General features: G+C 42.2%; 1 protein-coding gene across 1 annotated transcript in view; it reads left to right on the top strand.

Moving 5' to 3' along the window:
* Positions 1 to 22,397, top strand: part of MAP3K21 (mitogen-activated protein kinase kinase kinase 21) — a 60,105-nt gene extending 37,708 nt beyond the window's left edge. Inside the window, exons 5-10 of the mRNA XM_015104330.3 lie at positions 2,142 to 2,382; positions 12,568 to 12,690; positions 14,589 to 14,739; positions 15,133 to 15,230; positions 17,297 to 18,082; positions 19,597 to 22,397. Of these exons, the coding sequence (XP_014959816.2) occupies positions 2,142 to 2,382; positions 12,568 to 12,690; positions 14,589 to 14,739; positions 15,133 to 15,230; positions 17,297 to 18,082; positions 19,597 to 20,024 (1,827 nt within the window). The 3' untranslated portion in view covers positions 20,025 to 22,397. The remainder of the gene's footprint in view (positions 1 to 2,141; positions 2,383 to 12,567; positions 12,691 to 14,588; positions 14,740 to 15,132; positions 15,231 to 17,296; positions 18,083 to 19,596) is intronic.
* Positions 22,398 to 22,624: the final 227 nt, after the last annotated feature.

Here is a 22,624-nt window from a genome sequence, read left to right on the forward strand (position 1 = left end):
GCTCAGATGATAAAGAACCCGTCTGCAGTGCAGGAGACTCAGGTTGGATCCTTGGGTCAGGTAGATCCCCTGGAGAAGGGAATGGCTACCAACTCCAGTATTCTTGCCTGGAGGGGAATTCCATGGGCAGAGGAGCCTGGTGGGCTACAGTCCATGGGATCTCAAAGAGTCAGACACAACCAACTAACACACACATTCTAAGATTGAACTTGTCTGGTGCAGTGTAAATAGAAGTTTGCGAAGGCCTGGCTTTCTATGTGAATGCTTGATTTATGGCAGGGTAGTCTACAAGAGAAAGCAATTCAGCACCAAAAGAGGTATTTATGTCTCTGATAAAGAACGGAACACTTTACAGAAATGGAATAAGAATGGGGATGTGGATTAAAGACTGTGGAGTTCTCAGTTTTACTATTGAATAATTTTTTTATAATAGGAATAAAAGTATTCTTCATAGATTTTCTGTTTCTTACCAGTTAAATAATTCTAAAACCAAAACTGAGAGGAAGTTATATTTTAATCAGTGTGTGTCATGACAGAGGGACTTTGTTAGCTAATTCATGACATCTGTGTGTGAAGCGACAGTTTCCACCCATCCACGGAATCCTGGAAAAGTCTCTGTGGACTGACTGTATTTTCCAGTGGCTTATCCTTTTAGAGCTGTTGCATTTTCATTTCTGATGGGCCTTCACCTGACTCCTGCCATATTAGCTTTGTTTTTCCCCTTAGTCTCTCCACCACGATGTGTTAATTCCCTAAGCAAATTCTTAAATACCCTAAGGAAAGAAATCTAACCTGCTGCAGTCTTCGGTGACTAGAATTTTCCTTTAAGTAATCAAGCGTTCCCTTTTGGCTTTAATGGGCCTTCTTTTCCCCCCTAATTCTTATTGAAGTAATGTTGTGTTAGTTTCTTCTGTGCAGTAAAGCAATCAGCTATACGAATGCTTACATCCCCTGCTTTTTAGATTTCCTTCCCATGTAGGTCACTGAGTAGAGTTCTGGGTCTTCTTCAAGTGGGCCCTTCACATCAGTGCCTGGCTGCTGCGTGTCGATGTACATTTTGAGTGTCAGGCGATTGTAAAGGCCAGAGACAGAGAGAGAGAGTCTTTACTCTTGGGTATAAAGACGTGTGATGCCTCTTCTTGGATCATAAAACTAGAAGGGCCATGGAAAGATGGGATCGGTGGTCCCCAGCTTAACACCCTTCACACCTGAGCTTGTGGCCGGGTGCCCTGCATGCATCCCGTGGACGGGGTGTGCCTCAGCCCAGGGGGATGCTTCCTTGCCTCCTTCTGAGTTGGGCTTTGAAGAAGGTGGATAAAACTTTCAGAAAGAACCTTGCAGGAAGAAGGGCAGATCTGAGAAACCACCTGGTGAGGTGCAAAACCCGACACCTGATGGTGCTCTGCTGTCTCTTCAGTCGTGTCCAACTTCTTGCAACTGTAGTGCAGCCCTCTAGGCGCCTCTGTCCCTGGGATTCTCCAGGCAAGAACGCTAGAGTGGGGTGCCATGCCCTCCTCCAGGGGCTTCCCCACCCAGGGATCGACCCTGCATCTCTTAAATCTCCTGCATTGGCAGTTGGATTCTTTACCATCTAGCGCACCTGGTGAGACTCAAAACCCAATACTTAATTATGCTAATGGCCCCTAATACAAATAAGCTGCTGGTGGTGCTGCTAAGTCGCTTCAGTCCTGTCCGACGCTGTGCAACCCCATAGACGGCAGCCCTGCAGGCTTCCCCATCCCTGGGATTCTTCCCTGGGCAAGAACGCTGGAGTGGGTTGCCATTTCCTTCTCCAATGCATGAAAGTGAAAAGTGAAAGTGAAGTCGCTCAGTCCTGTCCGACTCTTAGAGACCCCATGGACCTCAGCCCACCAGGCTCTTCCATCCATGGGATGATTCTCCAGGCAAGAGTACTGGAGTGGGGTACCATTGCCTTCTCCATACAAATAAGAGCCATGGATTAAGTAAACCATTCTGCCCCCCACCCCCACCCCCAAAACAAAGCAGAAACACCCCAGAATTGCCAGATGGAGCCTGTGTGAGCCCCTGGTGAGCTGGGGTCCAGCCTGGCCTGTCTTGGCCGTGGGGAGGCTCCGGGAGGCCTGCAGTGACCTTGATCCTGTCCCCTGTCCCGGCGGCAGGAGCTGCGCTCCCGGGAGGAGGAGCTGATGCGGGCCGCCCTGCAGCAGAAGTCGCAGGAGGAGCTGCTCCGGCGGCGGGAGCAGCAGCTGGCCGCACGGGAGATCGACGTGCTGGAGCGAGAGCTCAACATCCTCATCTTCCAGCTGAATCAGGAGAAGCCCAACGTCAAGAAGAGGAAGGGCAAGTTTAAGAGGAGCCGCCTGAAGCTCAGAGACGGCCATCGCATCAGTTTACCTTCAGGTACGGTCCCGCCCCGACGTCCCCTCAGACTTTTGTGGTCGTCCCTCCTGTCTGCTTCTTTGCTTCATCGGAGCTGGGGAGTGAGATTTTATGACTGAGCATCTTCACCTCGTGCTTCAGTCCGTGGTCAGAACGTAACAACCTAGTGAGTTTTCACGTGTGAAGCAGCCTGGAAAGGGAGCATATTGCAGGGGACCGGAAGCAGTGTATCTGACTGCGGGCATCCTTTCCTGTTAATGACATTATTGTTTACTCCTTTGGAAATCAAAGCAGAATTTCTCTTTAGCTGATTGCATTGAACCAGCACTACACAACATGGTGAAAATCCAGAACAAACACATCTTACTCAAAATACTTAAACAATCAAGAAACAGAAACAATGGAATGATTTCTTTGACCCTCACCAGTGGCAAATTTCTGTCTGTAATCCTAATAGCAAGAAAAGTGGAGTACACTGAGAGATACAAACTCAAAGTAAATTAGCAGCAAAGAGCTGATTATTTATCTATGCAATTAGCATGATACAACAGTTTAGGATTTGGGGTTTTTTGGGGGGGAAAGGGGAATAAGTCAAATGGAACATTTAACTTAAACTTCCTATGTAATTTTTTAACCAAATCAAAGTTTGAAACTAAGAAACAGAGGTATATTTTAAGATTGTAATTTAAGAGAACTTTTCATTAGTCATCACAATTGTTAGGCTACAGTTACCTTTTAAAATCTGAACATCAATTTCTTGCTTCCACAAGGAGCTGGCTGTTATCTGGGGCACTGAGGTTGCTGTTCGCACCCTTAGCAAAGTATATTCAGTGCCTCGATGACCACCCACCTTCATCTAAAGGTTCAAAATCGTTGAGGTATAAAAGTGAAAGTGAAAGTTGGTCAGTCACGTCCAACTCTTTGCAACCCCATGGACTGTATGCCATGGAATTCTCCAGGCCAGAATATTGGAGTGGGTAGCCGTTCTGTTCTCCAGGGGATCTTCCCAACTCAGGGATCAAACCCAGGTCTCCCACACTGTAGGCAGATTCTTTACCAGCTGAGCCACGAGGGAAGTAAACCAGTAATTCTAGGCAACCTTTAAAAAAATATTTTAAATCATTGCGATATAACATAAATGGATTACGAAGAACTGACTCATTGGAAAAGACCCTGATGCTGGGAAAGATTGAAGGCGGGAGGAAAAGGGGACAACAGAGGATAAGATGGCTGGATGGCATCACCGACTCGATGGACATGAGTCTGAGTGAACTCCGGGAGTTGGTGATGGATAGGGAGGCCTGGTGTGCTGCAATTCATGGGGTCACAAAGAGTCGGACACAACTGAGCGACTGAACTGAAATGGATTATATGTTGGGAGAAACTAAACAGAGTACAAAATAGCAAACATATGTCAATTCATAAAGTTAAGTTCTTTGATGTTTGATTGAGGTAATATCAAATGTCCCTCTGTGTTTTGCAGTAGTTTTCTCGCAGGGAAGGATGACGACGGAGCAAGAGCTGGCTGCCCCTGTAGGGTTGGTGTTTGTTGCTTCAGTTAAGTTCAAGTCCAACTCTTCTGCCACCCTGTGGACTGTAGCCCTCCAGGCTCCTCTGTCCGTGGGATTTCCCAGGCAAGAATACTGGAGTGGGCTGCCATTTCCTTCTCCTGGTCAGGGGATCTTCCTGACCCAGGGATCGAACCTGAGTCTCATATGTCTTCTGCTTGACAGGTGGATTCTTTACTGTTGAGCCACCTAGGCAGCCCAGCCTACAGAGAATACACAGTCAATGTGTATATATCTGTATGTATCTGTCTTTCTATATATGTATTACATCTTAGAGTGTTCTTTACAGATTCCAGTGTTTTCCTGAGATGTTTGGTAATAGTGTGGAAATTTGATTTAAATAACAGTAACAGGAGTTTTGTTCTATATAAAATATGTATACATTGTCTTGTAAAGATACTTACTACAAAATCCTTGCAGCTTGCCACGTATTGTGACTTCTTTGGTTACAGAAGTCCTTAATTGATCAGAAAATTGCTGCTGTGGGGTAGTCAGAAGTACACAGAATATACATCATTGATTAAGTGCTTTGATGAGGTGAGAACTGGCTATGTGGTCCTCATTCATTTTACCTTTGACCTCTTTGGGAACAAAAAAAAGGTACTTTTCCAGGTTCTCTTCTAATGTTTGCTTTTAGCCGAAGTGTAACTTGAAAGACAACTCACTGGACTGTCTGATATGTCAGACATAATTTAAAATAGTCTGTTTTGTTTAAGGTAAGGCTTCTTTCTGCTTTGATATAGATAGTAGACAAATTCAGAGGGGCATTCAGTGTGAGTTTTCTTCTCTAGTCCTGAGCTATATCAGTGTTCTTCTATCTGTGTTGTGACCATATTACCATAATTAATATTCACTGATTCCCTGGGGAAACTTTGGAGAGGCGAGCTAATTAGAAACTGATGGGAAAGAAACTTGGGAGAAACAATGAAATAATTCCAGTGACTTTTTAATCTTCATGAAAGAGTGATTAAACAAAGTATCACAGGATTCCTGGGGTTCTTCTTCTCAAATTTTACTTGGCTGGTACCTTGCATTTATTCAGCACAAAGTGAATATATTTGAATATTTTTGCTGGATTTGTATTATTCCTGGATAGTACTAGTTCCCTTTCCTGTTTCTGAGAATAGAGGGGTCATTTTAGTCACATATTTTTTTTTTACCTTTTGCCACTTAATAAAAGATTCTAGTTAAAACATAACCTCAAAATCTATTGCTATAATCCTAAACCATTTTAAAGGCATGAAATGCAGTTTCTGTAATTTAGGGTGGTAGTTACCTCTTCTGCCCACAAGATGGTGCCACATCGCTGTGACACTGGTACCTCTATGGAAACTCATTAGAATCCCTCAACTCTACAAGCTACCTCACCAACACACACACACACACAGAGTTTTCTTACACAGTATCCCAAAGTAGGACACACATCCAAAGATTCACAGAGAAGAGTCAGAACTATAAAAACAATTATTTTCTCCTTCAGTGGTTTTGCTCAGTGGAGAAAGCAATTATTTGTACCTTACATTCAAGAGAGTTAGTGGATTCCAACATTATGATCTGTTAGAAAATTCTTTGAGTTACCAGATTTTAGTACTATTTCATGGTACATTATTAAGGAAAAAACAGCCGGTAGATGACAGATTGGAGGATGGTGTTACTTATTTTTCCAGCTACAAACTACTTAAATCCCTTTTGCAGGAATTTTTCCATGTCTGTCTAGCTTAAGGAATTTCCTAGAAATGTATCTGAGACTCCTATGAACTGGTTCTTAATATGTATGCTTGCATTTAGATCTTTAATCCATTTTGAGTTTATTTTTGTGTATGGTGTTAGGAAGAGTTCTAACTTCATTTTTTTACAACAGCTATGTGTAAAAACTAGACAGCTATGTCCATTTTTCCCAGCACCACTTACTGAAGAGACTGTCTTTTCTCCAGTGTATATTCTTGCCTCCTTTGTCAAAGATAAGGTACCCATAGGTGTGTGGGTTTATCTCTGGGCTTTCTGTCTTGTTCCATTGGTCTATGTTTCTGGTTTTGTTCCAGTAAAACTCACTAATAGTAAATAACAGTTGAAAATAAGAAAATTTTTAAAGACTTCATTCCTTTTTTTTTTTTTTTTTTAAGAGATGGTCTAGATAAGATAAGTGATCCAGAGAGCTCTGGTCTCAAGGCACGGGGAGCAAAAATCAGGTTCTCCTAGTAGGAGGTATTCCCTTAGGGTAAGAATTCTAAAGATGTTTTTTTTTTCCTTCAAGCTTTCTGTACTGTTTGGGAATTAAACTGGTTGGGGGTCAGTTAACCTTCAACTAGCATTGTGTGCTCAATTGGTGCAATTGAAGGTTCATAATATTCGTAGATGCCCCCTTTTCTTTTCAATTGTTTTGAAAAATTGGTCAGCCGTTGTAACAAGGGCATTGTGTGTGAGCAACTTTCACACATACACACACACACACACACACACACACACAGATCAACCTAGATTGTCTTTTTGACTAGAGTAGCCAGATCCTCACCTAAGCCTTCTATAAAGGTGGAGTTAAGCAAATAATCATTTTGGTGGTTAGAGAATGATTCAGATGACAAGCCAGAATATTGTTTAAAAGTTCTTTCAAAAAATTGTTATTAAATTTGAATAATTAATCATTGTACTTTTTCCTTCGTAATCACTGATAGCAGCTTTTCATTTTATGGCTATTTATAGCTAGGATGATTTATTGCTGGAAAACTCAAATGCAATTATTCCTGTTGACAATCCTGCATAGCTACCTAATAAAGATGAATGCTTATACAATGAGGCGGCATAATCTAAGAGTTGGTAAATTAAACTGTGCAGTCTTGGAACTTGTAGAGAGAAAGAATGGTTGTGGCAGATACATTTATACTGTAACCACTTTATATCACTCCTGTATTATGTTTGTTTTGAACGCAGGTTGTGTTTTTAGAACATATAAAATAGATCAAAGAGGTTTTGAAACTTTGGGGAGTTGGTATGTCTCTAAAGCCATGATGTTCTAACTTCAACCACTTCACAAGAGCCAGAGGCCTGCCACACTCACCTGCCTGCTGTGCGTGAATGTGAGCAAGTGTGTGTACATGCCTAGGGAGAGAAGGCAGAAGCCCCCAAAGGACTTTTCAACGAATACTGAAACTTTTAGTGTAAAATGAGGATTCTCAGTGAGCCGTGTCAGTGTCCTTCATGAAACATAAATATTGCCAGTGAAAACATACAGGTTTAATCAAAAGCCTGGGACCACATGATAATCTGCCATGAGCAGATACCTTGAGAACAGGTCTGGCAAGCAGTCCAGATAAACACTGGACATCAGCCAGGACCCCTTAACAGTTCAGCCTGAGTTTTCCTCAATCTGTAACTGGGACAGAATCAACCTTTCTCTGTTTCATAGGAACAGGATGTTTATCATAAAGAATGTTTTGTTTATGTTTAAAGCACAGAGTGCTCTTTTTTTTCCCCCTGAGTACAAGTATCTGGTTTTTTTCAGAAGACCAGAAGCACCCTGAATCTTAGGTATTGTTAAGATCCAGTCTTGTGCCTTCGCAACTGCCTTTGGCCTTAAAGCCGTCCGTGGCGGCTCCCCAGCCTGTGCCTGTTGCCTCCTCTCCCATCGCTCGTCCTTCGTGGTTTGCCATTCAGGTGCTGTGGCCTGGTTCTGTTGTTCTGATTCCGAGGCCTGCGCGAGCATGCGTGCCTTCCACTCTGGGCTGCAGGCTCCTCTCGCTACAAAAACTTCCGTGTGCTTGTACGTGCTCAGTTGTGTCCGACTCTTTGTGACCCCTTGGACTGTGGCCCACCAGGCTCCTCTGTCCATGGGATTCTCCGGGCAAGAGTACTGGAGCGGGTTGCCATTTCCTCCTCCAGGGGGTCTTCCCGACCCAGGGGTCAAACCCACATGTACTGCAGCTCCTGAGTTGCAGCTGGATTCTTTACCACTGAGCCGCCGGGCTGGCTGAACCTTTATAAAGCTCTTCGGTCTAAATTGTTTCATCTCTTTGGGTGAGAATATTTCTTTCTTTTCCTACTTATTTCCCTTCCCCCTAGTTCAGTTAGATGTCTGTTCTGATGAACTGTTTTCTTGCATCAATTCTTTCCCTCTCTTAAGCCGCTTTGCCTCGTCAGATCATTCTTTCTTAGATGGTAGGGGGACAGAGCTCCCATCTGGCACTTCACGTCTATCTGCATTGTCTTCAAAACATGATCTCTGCCCTCATGAATACTGTAATCTCAAACAGAGGAAACACTTGTTCAGCAAGGATTCGCTCAGCATCTTTCCTGTGCATGGCCCTGTGCCGACTGGGGGGAGATGTTGCAGTGATGGCGACTGATAACCCTCCCAATAGAGAACTGACATTGTATTGGAGGGGGTGAGTCTTAAGCTAATAATTAAACAAAGGTTCTTTTGTTTTGACTGTAATTATTAATTACTCTGAAGGAAAAGTCATGTGACAGTGATTAGTAGAGTGATGTCTCCTGGACTAAAGCAATCACAACTAGCTTCCCCAAGAAGAAAAAGTTAAATTGAGACTCAGAGTAGGAATTTGCCAAATATGTGGTCTGGCATGCATGCTCAGTCATGTCGGACTTTTTGCAACCCCATGGACTGTAGCACATCAGACTCCTCCATCCATGTATTTCCCAGACAAGAATACTGGAGTGGGTTGCCATTTTCTACTCCAGGGAATCTTCCTGACCCAACCAGGGATCAAACCCACATCTCCTGCATTGGCAGGCAGATTCTTTACCACTGAGCCACCTTGGAAAGTGAAAGTGAAGTCACTCAGTCGTGTCCAACTCTCTGTGACCCCATGGACTGTAGCCTACCAGGCTCCTCTGTCCATGGGATTCTCCAGGCAAGAGTACTGAGTACTGGAGTGGATTGCCATTTCCTTCTCCAGGGGATCTTCCCGACCCAGGGATCGAACCTGGGTCTCCCGCATTGTAGACAGATGCTTTACCATCTGAGCCACCAGGGAAGCCCCACCAATGAAGGGAAGCCAAAGAACAGGCAGAAAGCACATGGGAAGAAGTTTGGTTTCTTTCAGGAATTGAAAAAAAGACCATTATGGCTAGACTCTACCTGCGGGTCCAAATTCAGCCTCGCACCTCTTTCCTGTAGCCCACAAGCAAAGAAAGATTTATACTCTTTAAATACTAGAAAAGAAGATTTCCTGAGCCACGAATCTGGCAGGAAAGGTGAGCTGCAGCGTCCATAGCAGCGTTGCACTGGAACACACGCCTTTACGTTTTTGTTGGAACGCTTTCCCGCTCCATCAGCAGACCATGTGGCTCATAGAAACTGCAGTATTTACTGTGTGGCACTTCTTAGGAAAAGCCTGCTGTCCCCTTGTCTAGATTGTGGTGAGTGATGGGAGAACAGGGGTGGCACAAACAACCCAGGTCAGATTTGCAGGGAATTAGAGGGGTGTTGTGATTTTGATCTATAATTTTAAGAATGATGAGAACCCTTCAAAGGCCTCTAAGCAGGGAATGACAGGCATGCCCCTGGAGACTTCCCTGGTGGTCCAGTGGTTAAGAATCTGCCTTCCAGTGCAGGGGATGTGGGTTCAACCCCTGGCTGGGGAACTAAGATCCCACATGCCTGGGAGCATCTAAGCCTTTGTGCCACAACTGCTGCGTCCTTGCTGCAGCAGCACCCGCACAGCCATAAATAAGTAAATAAGCAAGCAAGCCTCTGGCTGTTGTGAGGTAGATCAGAGGGGTCGAGTGGAGTTGCTAGAAGATAGACCAAAGGGTTGTAGCAGCCTCAGCGTGAAATGATGGTGGTGGTGGAGATGGAAAGAACAAGAAGTGTCATTAAGGTGCGTTGAGTATTTTTTATGCTCAAGTATATTTCCATGCTTAGTCACTCAGTCACGTCCAGCTCTTTTGCGACCCTATGGACTGTAGCCCACCAGGCCCCTCTGTCCATGGGATTTCCCAGGAGAGAATACTGGAGTGGGTTGCCAGTTTCCTCCTCCAGAGATGGAACCTAAGTCTCCTGCATTGGCAGAAGGATTCTTTACCACTGAGCCACCTGGGAAGCCCAAGTACTGTCTGTACTTCTTTGTATTTAAGTCTACCTAACTGTCCTGTGGAGTAGGAATCATTCTTTTTTCCCTTTTTGTCAGTGAAGATGCTGTGACTTACAGAGATGAAGTTACTTTCCCCAAATTCATGTGGCTAGTAGGTGGTAAGTTGGGCTTCCCATGTGGAGTTTGCTGACTCAACAATAGCTCTGAGAAGAATACAGAACAGAATTTACAAGATATTTTGTGTTTGATTGGATGTGGAAGGTCAGGGAGAATACAATATCAAGGAAAGCTTCAGATCTGTAACATAATTCAAACTCCTCATTCAATGCCTTGTGGTTCTAATTATAAAGTATAATTATTTTATACAATAAGGTAAATTATAGCTTTCTTGCAAACATAAAATGAACATGTCAAAGATTTTATTTCATTAATAATTAATATTGATTTATTAATATTAATGGGGAACCCATGTAAACTGGTTCACATAGGGATTTGAGGAGCTTAGTATTTATGGTCAATTTGATAAAGAAATATTAGCATTCGATTGCTAGGCTAAATACAGACTTGGTTAATGCCCATTATGGCAATAAATAGTAACCTTTGGGATTTTCTTTCACACCAGGCAAAAATTATTTGCATCATCACCAGACAAAATCTACAAGTTAACCTTTGTCTCTACTGAGTTGTAAAAATAGCCCCATCAATAGAAAACTAGTCAGAGGTTAAGCGCGACACCACAATGAAAGAATACCCAGTCATTTATTTTTCCTGCTTCTAAGTTTTCAATACTTTTTCTGACGGTTTACAAAGTTTTCTTTCCTCTGGTAATGTTACTTTTCTTTCATATGTTGCCATAGTTCTTGGCATTTCATCTGGCATGACAGCTATCCTGTATCTTAACTGTATCACAGTTAGATAATAGTAACCATCATTTGTAGGTACCTTAGCCACAAAACACTTTTAACTTGAGGCTGGGGGAGTTTCACTTGACCCTGACTGGGTCTGAAGATGAAACTGACAAAGCCAAATCAATAGGGGAAAGCATAAAAATGTGTTTAATACAAGTTTCTGTGACATGAGAGCCTGCATCAAGAAATGAATACCGCCCCCCCTAAAAAAAACCAGACCTGAACATTTTCATGCTAGGTTGATGAAGAGTGAACTGTCTTGTAGAAATGTAACAGGTTAAAGAGTAAATGTGGCTTCCTTGATGGCTCAGTGGTAAAGAATCTGCCTGGAGTTTGATCCCTGGGTCAGGAGGATCCCAGGGAGGAAGAAATGGCAACCCACTCCAGTGTTCTTGCCTGGGAAATCCCACGGGCAGAGGAGCCTGGAGGGCTGCAGTCCATGGGGTCACAAAGAGTTGGACACGACTGAGCGACTGAACAACAAAAAGGAGTAAATGTTGGGGTAGCATGTTCTGAACCCCACATAATGTATGTTTTCTGTTTTAATCACCATGGCAACCCTGTGGTGGTGTCTGCTGTACTAGCCAAAAGCCTGGGAAACTGACTCTAAGAGGCTCCTTGCTGGTTTGGGGTCCACAGTTAGTGACAGAACCAGGACTTGTTTAACCCAGGGTGTCTCTTTCAGTTTCATTTCAACTGTGTCAGACTGAATGAAGGAAACTCTTCTTCCCAGAAGACTGTTGGGTTCTCCAGATGCTCAGTAATAGTTGATTTCCTTGTGTGTCTGTGTGTCTCAGTGTGCTGCCTAATGTATCAAGATTCTGAGTCACTGTTTATGGACTCAAATCCTGAATGAAAGACAAGTAAGAAACCAGGAGCAGACTCTGAGACATGCCTATTCATCGTGTCCGACTCTTTGCGACCCCATGAATCGCAGCACGCCAGGCCTCCCTGTCCATCACCATCTCCCTGAGTTCACTCAGACTCACGTCCATCGAGTCAGTGATGCCATCCAGCCATCTCATCCTCTGTCGTCCCTTTTCTCCTGCCCCCAATCCCTCCCAGCATCAGAGTCTTTTCCAATGAGTCAACTCTTCACATGAGGTGACCAAAGTACTGGAGTTTCAGCTTTAGCATCATTCCTTCCAAAGAAATCCCAGGGCTGATCTCCTTTAGGATGGACTGGTTGGATCTCCTTGCAGTCCAAAGGACTCTCAAGAGTCTTCTCCAACACCACAGTTCAAAAGCATCAATTCTTCGGCGCTCAGCCTTCTTCACAGTCCAACTGTCACATCCATACATGACCACAGGAAAAACCATAGCCTTGACTAGATGGTCCTTAGTCGGCAAAGTAATGTCTCTGCTTTTCAATATGCTGTCTAGGTTGGTCATAACTTTCATTCCAAGGAGTAAGCAAGCGTCTTTTAATTTCATGGCTGCAGTCACCATCTGCAGTGATTTTGGAGCCCAAAAGATAAAGTCTAACACTGTTTCCACTGTTTCCCCATCTATTTGCCATGAAGTGATGGGACCAGATGCTATGATCTTCATTTTCTGGATGTTGACCATATTCTTACTGTCTGGCAATTTCTGCTTTTATTGCCACGTACCAAAGACGGGACTATGAAAATCACCTAAAACCATCAAATCTCAGTTCTCTTTTTTTCTCCCCATATCCAACAGACTTCCAGCACAAAATAACCGTGCAGGCCTCCCCCAATTTGGACAAACGAAGAAGTCTGAACAGCAGCAGCTCCAGCCCTCCCAGCAGCCCCACAGTGATCCCCCGACTCCGAGCAATACAGCGTAAGCTTTCTCCCCCTTGGGGTCTTTTGGGTGGGTGTCTGTCACTAGTGGACTTTGATTCGACTTAAGCAGACATGTTTTTATAAGTGGTTTCTAAGCATGTGAAATACAGGAGGTATCATAACTATTTGGAAATCAAAATTTTCTTCTTAGTCTAATTTTCTTATTTTCACAGTAAATGATTTTTAGACTCTGCACAATTGGTGATGTTACCAGGCCACAGAGTAGAAACTGAAATAAGATCTCGAGACTTATAAGATTTTGTGAAGCCTGTACCTGTGACGTTTGTATAACCGAATTACATCAGTAGCATACTTGTGGATATTTTGAAAACTGAAATCCAGAATTTGAGGTTACTTCCAGTTGTTTTGTAAATAAAGAAGACAGTATTCTGCTTTTTGGGGATTTAGCTCTCATTTGGTGTGCATTGACCACCCTAATGCACATGGCCCCCCACGTTAGGGTAATTTGACTTAGGGTTTTTTGGCTTTACGGTGGTTTTAAAGTGACTCACATTCAGTGGAAACCATACTTTGAATTTTGATCTTTTCCTGGGGAGTGATGCGAGGCGCCATCCTCTCAAGATGCTGGGCTCCTGGTCAGCCCCACCGTCATGAGGAGAAATAAGCCATATACTCACAGCTACTCTGCTTTTCACTTTCACTGCTGGATTCCGTAAGGTACATGAGATATTTAACTTTAGTATAAACTAGGCTTTGTATTCGATGATTTTGCTAACTGTAGCCTAGTGTGACTGTTCTAAGCGGGTTTCCCAGGTGGCTCAGATGATGAAGAATCCGTCTGCCATGTGGGTCGCACGGGTTCATTCCCTGGATCGGAAAGATCTCCTGGGAAAGGAAAAGGCCTCCTACTCCAGAATTCTTGCCTGGGAAACCCCATGGACAGAAAGACCTGGAGGGCTGCAGGCTATGGGGTCACAGAAGAGTTGTATACAACTTGGCAGCTAAACAAACACAGTAACTCTTCTAAGCACATTTTTTTTAATTAATGAATTAATTTTAATTGGAGGCTAATTGCTTTACAATATTGTAGTGGTTTTTGCCGTACATTGACATGAATCAGCCGTGGGGGTACATGAGCACGTTTAAGGAGGGCTGGGCTAAGCCGTGTTCGGTAGCTCAGGTGTATTAACTACATTTTCAACTTACAGTGGTTCTGTGCGAGTTTCGATTAGACCCAGAGTGTAGATTCTTACCCCCTGTGTAGCTATGTCATCATGCTTTCAGCTGTGTTTCTAGTGCCTCTGGTGTGTGACAGGGTTGTTTCTAAGTGTGTAGTAATAACAGCCACTCTCCCCATGGTTCTCAAGCAGCGAGGGGCTGCGGGAGGAGGCAGTTGTGTGTCACGTGTGTGTCAGCAATGGGTGGAGGTCAGACGTGAATGTAAACCTCCCCACAAGGGGATGAAATAAGGCAAGATGTGGGAAAACTTGCATATGTTCAGGTTTTAAAAGGTAATTGTAGCCAAACAGTTGTGATGACTAATGAAACAGTGGCTGAAATTACAGTTTCAAAATAGACCTTTAGGTTCTAAACTTTGACTTGGTTAAAAAATTAAGTACTAAGTTAAATGTTCAATTTGCCTTTTTTTTTTCCCCTCCCAAGTAAAATGAAGTCCTAACTATTGCATCATGTTAAATGCATAGATAAAGAAATTATCAGCCCTTTATGGCTCCCTCAGGTTTACCTTTTACCTTTCCTACTGTTATGATTAGAGACGGACATTTGCCTCGAGTAGGGTGCAAGAAATAACTTCTTCATTCTTTTCATGCTTCTCAATCATCTATACACTTTGAGTAAGATAGTTTTACAACTGACTTGATTCATCCTAAAACTTAAAAAACTGTAATTGGTTAATGAGTGATGCTCTCTGTTTAGTGACCTCAGATGAAAGCAATAAAACTTGGGGCAGAAACACCGTCTGTCGACAAGAAGAATTTGAAGATATAAAAAGGAATTTCAAGAAAAAGGGTTGTACCTGGGGTCCAAATTCGATTCAAATGAAAGAAAGAACTGATTGCAAAGAAAGGTACACGTGTGACATCTGGTGGTATTTCAGTGTGCACTGCGACGCAGAGCAGTGCTTTTTCTACTTAGTTATTTTTTATCAGGGCCTTTTACATGTTGCATTGGCCAGACTTACCTTTTAAAAAGCGATTGGAGTAATACAAAGATACCTGAATATCAAGTTAATTTCTAGGATGGGCTTATCATACTAAATTAATTATTATTTGGTTAAGCAGTTTTAAAAATGTTTTACATCTCATGTTAAGGTTTTGTTTGTACTTTGTTAACTCTTTAAAACACAGAATCCAAATGTGTTCTCTTTACTACCTAAAAATCTTGTTAGTGTATATTTACCAAAACCTAGTTTGTGTTCATGTGGTTCTATTATTTCAAAATAAACATTTTTCTCTTGTAGAATAAGACCCCTCTCGGATGGCAACAGTCCTTGGTCAACGATATTAATAAAAAATCAGAAAACCATGCCGTTGTCTTCATTATTTGTGGACCAGCCAGGTAAATGGGTCTCTGGAAATAGACTTAGCATGTGAGTGCTCTGGAAGTGATGTCAGAAAGGTTAGCAGCGTCAGAGTAGTAGTGGGGCTACACTGAGCTGGAAACTTATCTTCTGTCCTGGCAGTGTTCATGGTGGAAAGTAATCATGAGGCTCCACATTGTTTATCAGGAATTTGTAACCCTATTCTTTACCAGAAAAATTAGTATAATTTATTAGATAGATCCAAATTAATTTAGTATAGGAAATAGTAAATATGAAGATGTAGGCACCCTGAAATTCTGCTGAGGTTGTATTCCCACCCCATGACATGATGAAATATTGTCAAGCTAGTTAGCTGTGGAAAACTACTGCTGGAGAGTGTTACATTGGAATTTCTAATTTAAGTAAGTCATCATTGCTTTCTATATTCAACATTCCTGTTCAGTGTTCAGATATTAAAAGATTGAAAAGATACAGTAGTTGTTGAAAACCCTCAATGATGGCTATCACCAAAGAAGACAAAATCGGTCTTTACCCTCAACAACTTAAGACAGCTCTTTGATACTGTGATCAAAGGAAAGATGCTTTAGCTAATCTTGGTATAGACATCTTGAATTTATTATTACTGCTGTGTTCAATTTTGCACGCACCTTATCACTCACTGTTCATGGTTAGTTTTCTTCTTCTGTGGTTAGTTTGTGGTTTCAGCCTAAATATCTCCATAAATACATTCAGGTAAACAGAGGCAGGTCCCCTCTGAATCCTGGATAAGCACTTTTTGACACCAGATTCGTTACTGTGTGCTGACTCTCTCTTGCCTATAAAGGCAAGAGGTTCTCTCATTATATACTGCAGTGCATCAGCAAATGTCACTTGAGGAGTCATGAAGGGCAATCAGTGGTCACAAAACTGTTATTTCTACAGTACATGTTTCATTATTTGTGACTGGGTAGTCGGCCTTTTCTTTTTTTTTCCAATGTTTTTATTCTTTCTTAGAATATTTTGATCCTATTAATAACTCCTCCACAGGTCACTTGGAGGAAATAAAAGGATTTATGTAGCTGACCCAGCTGGGTTTCCATGAAGTTAACCCTGTAGTCCACTGGAAGGGTCAGTGAGCAAAGGGTTCACGCCGTCTGTCCTGCCTGAAGGCCCGCTCCCACCTCCCATCTGTGTGGCCTGGTGCCTCTGTGAGTTTATGTCTCAGCTCAAGCATTTCCGGAAAGCCTTCCTTGACCACCTCAGCTGAAGTGGTCTCTCACCCCAGCCCTCTACCTCAGTACCTGTTTTTATTTACTTATCTTTTTTTTTTTTAATGAGGCAGATTTTTCTTTTATTTTTCAAGAAAGAAAAGCACATGAAGGAAATTTAGAAAAATACGGTAGGGTAAAAGTGACACAAACCAGAAATTCAAGCAGCCTTATTTTATTTATTTATTTTTTTTGCTCCACCATTTCCCCATAACATTTTTGGTTTTGTTTTTATTTTTTACTTTTTGATTTATTGACTTCCAATTGGAGGATAATTGCTTTACGATATTGTGTTGGCTTCCACCGTGTATCAACATGAATCTGTCGTAGCTATACGACAGATAGCTCCCTCTTGAACCTCTCTCCCTATTCATCACTCTTATCTAAAATTCTTATTTGTCTACATGGAACCCATAATATATGTGTTCTTCGTCACCCACAAATTAGAATGTCAACTCAAACCAAAAAGTTTACCTGCTGTGTTCACCACTCTACTCGCAGTGCCTGGTGCCTAGCAAGCACTCAGCGCCTCCCGAACGCCTGAGTGACTCCCAAAAGGACAGTATGATCTTACGCAGATATTGATCATGTTTGCCTTGGTTTCAGGGCTTGCAAATGCTCCTGCAGGTCCCTCTGCAGGGAGCCTGAGTCATAGCACCCTGGATACCCCTTGTGCAGGGTCCTCCTGGACGAACCATTTGCTAAACTGGAAAGGACTCCATGTGTCATGATGTAGAATATGTATTTGTTAGATTTCAGCTTTGTTTTACAGTGTAGTTTTCCTGGTTTTTGCTGGAAAATGGTCCTAGCATGTGTGTGTTTATCCTTCTATGTAGGTACTGGTGAAGAGCCAAAACTTGCCCCTGATGGATTGGAACACAGAAAACCAAAGCAGATAAAATCGCCAACTCAGGCCTACATTGATCTACCTCTTTGGAAAGATGGCCAGAGAGAGAACCCGGTGGAACCCGAAAGCTGGGAGGAGGGAACCCCAGTGAGCCCTGCTGCCGATACTCCTCAGGGGACCCCTCCAAACAGTCTGAGCAGATCCCCCCAGAGAAAGAAAACAGAGTCTGCTCTGTACGGCTGTACCATGCTGCTGGCATCGGTGGCTCTGGGCTTGGACATACGAGAGCTCACGAAAGCACAGGCTTCCGAAGACCCGTTGCCCAAGGAAGGCAGGAAGAAACGTGAAGGCATCTTCCAGCGGGTACCTAAGTCTCGCCGCAGTGCCAGCCCCGCCGCAAGGCTGCTGGCCGTGGGCGAGGGAGCCAGCAGCACCCCCTCCCTCCCACCGTCCACCACTGCAAACCTCCTGTCCGTGCCTTCCCTCTCCACCAGGTGCCTGCTGCACACCGATGGCGAAGACTCCTTCGAGAGCAGCACACACATCTCTTGTGCCCCTCGGGTGCCCACTCCAGATCCTTGCCCTGCCTTTGGAGGGAGGGGCCAGAAGTCAACCCCCGTGCCAGGACTGGAGACCAGCCGTGATGGGTGGAGAAACCTGCCTCCTTCCTTCACGGAGCTGACATGTGGGGGCGTTTCTTACGCTGCTGCTTCCAAAGAGAGAGCAGCAAGTCACCGAAGGACCCTGTCTGATGGAAGTGCTGCCCGGCCCCCAGGTAGGCTGCATTCATGGGTGAAAGTACCAGATACCACTGTAGAGATTGGACTGTAAAATTGCGTGACTCTCTGATTCTCTTTTCCGTATGATTACATTTACAAATTTCTTTTCACTCTTTACAGAAATCTTTGCATTTTACCCTTTCCTTTGACTGTCATTTAATTTTACTCTTTCATTTGACCTTAACTATCATTTAGATTCTGGAGAAAATACAACTGAATTTCAGCAACTTAAAAAGAGAGCGAGCATGTGGAGAGTAACTGCTCCAAGCCCCTCACGTTAGGTAGACAATCATTTGACAAAGTCTGAACCAATAATTAATGGGAGAGCTGCTGCTAAAACTGGTTGTCCTACCTCCCCCGTGGTACCATGTCTTCCGCGTCACCTGCCTTCACTGTCCAGTTATGCTGAGATTGAGTTTAGGGGGTATAAAAATCAAGTGGCCAGTAAATGCTATGTGGGGATTAACTATTATTTCTTTTGTATGTAAATGTGATTACAATCACATCAGATATAGATCATGAGGATCAAGTGAGATAATGTATATGAAAAATGCTTTTTAGATCATAAAATGTTATGCTAGGATTGGTTATAAAGTGTATTAAAACTGAGGCTGCTTTCATTTGCTCTATCTTCTCCTTGATCTCTTTAAGTGTGCTACAAGTAGGCACATTTTTTCTAATATTAGTTTTCATTGTCTTTAAATAAATTGGTTTATCGCTCTTTTATGATGTCATAAATATTAGTAATTTATAATTGCACATGGTGAAATCCCATCACGATAATCCCGTAAGAACTTCTTTTCTTCATTTGAAGCCAATAATTATCTGCTAGAGTGGTAACAGGCCTTCCCTGATGGCTCAGCAGTGAAGAAGCCGCCTGCCAATGCAAATGACATGGGTTCAATCCCTGGGTCAGGAAGACCCCTGGAGAAGGAACTGGCAACCCACTCCAGTGTTCTTGCCTGGGAAATCCCAACAGAGGAGCTTGGTGGGCTACAGTCCATGGGGTCGCAAAGAGTTGGATGCGAATGAACAACAGGGTGGTAATAAGTCAGTTCTTCAGAACAAAAAAGGGAAGGTGTAACATGTAGAAACATAGGTGCTTCCTTATTTTCATTAGTATTTTCAAATTGTCACCTGAAAGTGAATTCAGTCATATTCACCATCATTTCATGCCTTAATTTTAGCCCAGTCTAATCCCATTCTGAAATCTATCCTGTTTATTAAACAATTCTAATGATCATTGTTCTAAGCATCTGATGATGATTTAGCTCCTTACAGTTGTAGTTTCCACAGATTCAAGCAATCTTTCCAACTTTGAGGTACTTTTCAATAAAAACAAACCTTATATCCTAACAGTTTGTAAAGTAAGGTTTGTGTTCAGGTTCTTTTGTCAAAGCTTACTTTACAAACTGTTAGGATATAAGGTTTGGGTGAAGTCACCCAGTTTATTTTCCCTGATATCCATTGTTTTCAATGTTACTGTCTAATCACACACTCTCTTTGCCAGCTGGTGCAGCTCTCATCTCAGCCCCCGGAGCCTCTGAACTGCCCCCTGAGTGGGTTTGGGGGATGCCCCCCTCCCTGTCTGGACCTCACAGTGACCTGCCAAGTGAGGTCCTGCCTGAAAAGCAAAGAGCTGTCCATATGGTGCCTCTGCCTCGCCCTCCCCCTCTAAGAAGCCGAGGAGGTGCCCTGCAGGCCTTCCCACCGAGAACAGAGTCTCAGCCCTCACAGGCTGGCCCTGCAGTGGGTGGTCCAGGACCAGCCCACAGCTGTCCTCTCGGCCCCAAGAAGAGAACTCAGCCCCGCATGCCTTCCTTGCTGGACACCGACGTGGAAGGCCAGAGCCGGGACTGCACGGTGCCTCTGTGCAGGATAAGAAGCAGAGCGAGCCGACCATCTCTGTATGAACTCGAGAAGGAATTTCTGTCTTAAGTGCCTTCTGTTGTTTAAGCATTTCTTTCTGTGTTTTTAAGGTGAACAAATGAAAACAAGGTGTCTGCCTTTTAATTGTTTCATGCTGCTGTGTTTTCAAAGCTGTGGCCATGTCACTGAAATAGTCATGGATGTCTAACTTCTCCAGAAATGGAAGTCATTGCCGTTGGCTGACTGTATCGTTTGTCCACTGGATTCTTACCTAGCAACTTGAAATACTACACACACTATAAAGCAAGAACTGTACAACAAAGTGAATCGACGTTTAAGCACAACTTTAAATGCTTTTTCTCCCCATTTATATTCTTTTCCGGTGGTGGTGGTGGTCAGTCGCGCGACCCCACACACACAAATTGTAAGAGCGCCATTTTTGATTCCTTCCTTCCTGTTGCCTTCCTTCATTTTCTATTTCCCTTTCCCTTCTTTTCTTCATTTCTCACTTTTCTTTTGTTACTTGTGCAACAAAAGCCAAGAATAATGTGATATTAGTGAGTAAAGGTGTCTGTTTTTAAAAATTTGATAACCAGAATAGATGCAGAGTCCTATTTAAGCTACTTAAGTTCAGCAATGGGCTTATAATGCACAAGTATGTCCACATCTCATCTAAAATATGCAATGTTTCTCTCTTTGAGAAAATTTTACTGAATGTAGTTTATAAAAGTTTTAATGAATGTAACTTCTAAAAGTTTTATCCATTGGAACTCCAAAATAGATTTAAAACAAATCAGTCATTAACGTTTGACTTAGACCATACAGTGTACAGCTGAGACACACTAGCCTGTGGGTTCTCCCTGTAAAAAAGGTCCCCCGTCATCAGTAGCCATTAATTTGGTATCCAGAAGTGTAAAGCTTTTATTTTGCCATGGAGTTTTTAAAAATTAATTGACACATGTGTCTTGATGTCATTTAATTTTTATTTTCTCTATTTAAATGCATAATCATCCCAGTAACCTCAAATACAGTCAGTGAGAAAGTACTGTTAGAATTTAAGTATTTTCCAATAATAGTTATTTCACATTTCACTTAATTGTGGATAAGTGTTAAATATCTGCTGGGTGAGATAAGTCGATGTCATAGAAAAGAAAAATATAGGTTATTTTCAGATGTGGATTTATAAAATGAATCTTTGGTTAGCAGATCAGATTTTTAAATGATTTAAAGTTATTTTATGCGTCACTTTTATGAATTATACAGATATGCTGCAAATAGACTACTGAGTTATTAAGCTATGAAATGGCTATCCAGGAGCTTGGTAAACTTGTCTGGGTTCTTCTGTTAAATATATTATGCTTCTATCATTAGAATATGATTATTCAGATGAAAGATAATAACTGTCTTAAATTTTCCATACAGTGAAAAACTTTAACTGCAAATATTACTTGTTACTTCATTTAAAATTTTTCCTTGGTTAAGAGTTACTGAATAATTGAAAGGTCAGCAATTTAAATTAAATCAAGTGTGATAAAATATCTACCTATAGTAGATTTTTTTAAAGTAAAATTGTACTATTTAGCTATTTTGGAACATCTTAGTCATCTAACAAGTATGCCCCAGCAAATAAAGAACAGGGCATGAAAGGATTATGTTAATACAAGCGCATTTTGCCCTAAAGAAAACGGTCTTGTGTTTAAGATTCTTGCAGCAAAATCTCAGGTACTTAATTACATTTTGTTGTGTTACGGTCCATTCTGTGATTTGACTTCCCTTTGGGGTGGCTGTTGAATTATGTTACAGAGATTTGGTTTCCTCAAAATTGTATCACACTTGAAAATACGGTTGACTGCTTCATACTTAGTCACTTGGGGGCATGTAACTTCCAGATAAAAGTAAAGGAAATATATGCCTACAAAGATACATGAAACACAAAATATAGAAATCATGTTTTCAGTTTTGCGTCTACCAAAACACTGTGTGCATTTGTGTGTATGGCGTGTGTGTGGCGTGGTATGTGAGGGTGGGAGAGTGATGGGTATCCATCTGTCTTGTTCCTCTACTCTGTTCCTGTTTGGCTTTATTTTCGTCAACTTTACATTATGAATTTAGAAATGAAGCTATATTAAAAAGACAGTTATGATAAAAGGACTCAATCTCACATGTTACTGCAGATAGTTATTTTTTGCTGCGATCCACTGTATATCTGTGATTTTCTATGTATATTAGTATACTTAGCAGAATCTGGTTATTTATTTTCATATAGACTTAATAGCTCACTGAAAAATAAATTAAACTGATTCCTATTAGTCAACAATTAAGGTGCTCCCACTGCAGAGATTTGAGGCCTGGGCCTGATATGCTGTATTATGAAGCTTTGTGACTGAAAAAGATGTTTACATATGTTGTCTATTTTTTTAATAAACTTTTTTTTATAGCTTGTCTATTTGCTCAGTGGCTTTGGTCTACTCCTGATGATTGTGACTAGTTTGTAATAGTTTATTTTTTATTCAATAAGGGAAAGTATGTTAATAAGATTATTAATAAGCCAGGTATTAACCTGCTAAATTGATTAAATGGAAGGACCATGAAATGAGCCATGGGATTAAATATCTTTTTTAAAGTATAATGAAATGCTTTATTTCAAATGTTGTTTGGTTTACATGTGC

This window comes from Ovis aries, chromosome 25 (assembly GCF_016772045.2).
Source record: "Ovis aries strain OAR_USU_Benz2616 breed Rambouillet chromosome 25, ARS-UI_Ramb_v3.0, whole genome shotgun sequence".
NCBI lineage: Eukaryota > Metazoa > Chordata > Mammalia > Artiodactyla > Bovidae > Ovis > Ovis aries.